At 42.2% G+C, this 2603-nt stretch overlaps 1 protein-coding gene across 1 annotated transcript; it reads right to left on the reverse strand.

Annotated features, from left to right (window-relative positions):
* Nucleotides 1-1382: 1382 nt before the first annotated feature.
* On the reverse strand, nt 1383-2366 carry LOC131490803 (olfactory receptor 5V1-like). Its single transcript, XM_058693272.1, has one exon. It carries the CDS (start codon nt 2340-2342, stop codon nt 1383-1385), a length of 960 nt encoding a protein of 319 aa, XP_058549255.1. The 5' UTR covers nt 2343-2366.
* Between the last annotated feature and the right edge of the window lie 237 nt (nt 2367-2603).

The following is a 2603-nucleotide window of genomic DNA, read 5'->3' on the forward strand; positions in this document are numbered from 1 at the left end:
TAAGAGACTTGGAGAAATTATGTATTTACAATCTACTTTGTAATTGTGCAAACCATAAAATCAGATTTTTGCTTTGAATTACACTTTATCAGTTTAGAGAGATATAAGATTTTCTGATTGTTTGACCTTGACTTGAGTGAGGAATTTAAATGCATGAGCCTGTCATTTTCTTCCTATAAATGTTCTGTTGCAATCAGTAATAGCAGTCAGTAAACTATGTCGTAGTCTTCATTCCCACCACAAAGGTCAATTGTAGCAGTAATTTGGTATTTCAAAGCCTGGTTTCTAACAGACATTTTATTTCAGACAATGTCTGTTGATAATTTTAAGCAGCTTTTTGTCATTGAATGCCATGAATGATCAGATTCCCCATTTTCCATTGTCTATGATGCCATCAAATTATTTAAACTCCATCCGACCAGATATTCAATCCAAATTTCTTTCTTTGAGGGTCAGTTTCCTAGAACAATTCCTGATATAAAATGCTGCAGCAGTTAGTGTTCGTGGAAGAAATAAAAACCAATCTAGATATTCCAACCTAGAGGAACTTAACACAGGAAATAAGTGATCAATGTGTTGGAAAAGCTGGAAGAATGGGAAAAGGGGAAGGCAGGTTATACTACCCTCTTTATGGAAGCCTCTTACCCTCCCTATAGAGAAATACTCATTTCATACTTGTGTGACCTTATGTCTCAAGAACACCAGGAGACTGTAAACATCAGCTAATGCCACCCAGAAGTCTGTTTCTGCCACCACAGTGCTCATCTGCCACTGGCACCAGATCCAGAGAAGACAATTTCTTCTATATTCCTTTCCTAATCTCTTGTGTATGACTCTTACATTGGCAGAATTTAATTTTTAAAAAATTTTTATTTATTTATTTTTGAAAAAGAGGGAGAACACAAGTGGGGAAGGGGCAGAGAGAGAAAGAGAGAAGTGGGAGGAGGGCACAGAATCTGAAGCAGGCTCCAGGCTCTGAGCTGTCAGTCCAAATCCTGACACAGTGCTTGAACCCACAACTGTGAGATCATGACCTGAGCCAAAGTCAGACACCTAACTGACTGAGCCACCCAGGCACCTACATTGGGAGAATTTAAAATGGAAACATGCTGGTAGGGTTTCCAAGGATTTCAGCTCCTATGATGTGGGGAGAACTTAGAAGGATCGAGATGGTGCTGAGAACAAATACAAAATATCTGACACATTATGACTTTGCAAAGTGGAAAACAGAGTACCTGTGGAAAAAGAGGAGAGAAAGAAGTTCCTGAGAAGATCAATTTTGGGAACTGGTATGTAGGAATTGAGGATCTGGATACAGACTCTAAAACTATTCATGTTAAAAATATCTTGGAAATTTTTCATGCTGGTTGAAAACCATTGATCTAGACATTAATATTGCCAGGGATCATATACCCTGCAGCCAGCTTCCTCAGAGCACCCTTGACCTCCTTGTTTCTCAGGCTGTATATGATGGGGTTCAACATGGGAGTCATAACACAGAAGAGCACAGAAACCAGAATATCCATGTCTAGGGAGTAACCTTCTCTGGGTCTGTCATAGTTAAAGTTGGCTGTTCCATAAAAGACCACCACCACAGTGAGGTGGGATGCACAGGTAGAGAAGGCCTTGCTCCTGCCCTGAGCAGAGGGAATCCTAAGAATGGAAGAAATGATGAGTATGTAGGACACTCCAGTAAACAGACAGGGGCTCAAGCCAATGGTGGCACTGGCCACATGAAGCACAGACTCATTGAGAGAGGTGTCTGAACAGGAGAGCTTCAGGAGCAGAGGAATGTCACAGAGAAAGTGGCTGATTTGGTTGGGCCCACAGAGAGTCAGGGTGGCTGCCAGCACTGTGTGTATCACAGAATTCACCAGCCCACACAGCCAGGACCCAGTCACCAAAAAAATACAGACCTTCACACGCATGAGGACGGGATATTGAAGAGGGTGGCAAATGGCTACATAGCGATCATAAGCCATAGTGGCCAATAAGACACATTCAGTGCCAGCACATGTGACGAGGAAGAAAATCTGGGAGAGGCAGCCCTCATATGAGATGGTCTTCTTCTCCCGGAAGAAGTTCACCAGCATGACGGGGATGGTGGTGGATGTATAACAGATGTCCAAGAAACTCAGGTTGCTGAGGAAATAATACATTGGAGTGTGGAGAGCAGGACTGATTCTAGTGGCTGTTATAATGAGCATGTTCCCCAGGAGTGTTGTCAGGTAAATGAGCAAGAAAACTAGGAAAAACAAGCCCTGTAGTTTGGGGTGGTTGGAAAATCCCAAGAAGATGAATTCAGTGACATCTGTCTGATTGTTCATTTCAAGTGGTGTCATAGCTACAAAACAATGAGAAAAATAAAAGCCTTATGAGAATGTACAAAGAGCACCCCAAATTGGCTTGTTAACTTGCAAGGCCGTGTCAAATAATGTTGGAGATAGAACGGTCTAGACTGTGGAGGGAGGTGTATAGGAAAGACCTGTTGGGAGACCACAACTTTTCATTCAACAAATCCAGCCATCTCAGGCCCAGGGATCTCCTACAGATTTGTGTGTGGCTTCTGGTGCATGAAAATAAATGGAGATTTGGTCAAAACC

This window comes from Neofelis nebulosa, chromosome 2 (assembly GCF_028018385.1).
Source record: "Neofelis nebulosa isolate mNeoNeb1 chromosome 2, mNeoNeb1.pri, whole genome shotgun sequence".
In the NCBI taxonomy this organism is placed as follows: Eukaryota; Metazoa; Chordata; class Mammalia; order Carnivora; family Felidae; genus Neofelis; species Neofelis nebulosa.

What these genes read in the sequence shown, in the direction of transcription:
- LOC131490803 (XM_058693272.1), bottom strand. Translation starts at nt 2,342, where the DNA reads ATGACACCACTTGAAATGAACAATCAGACAGATGTCACTGAATTCATC.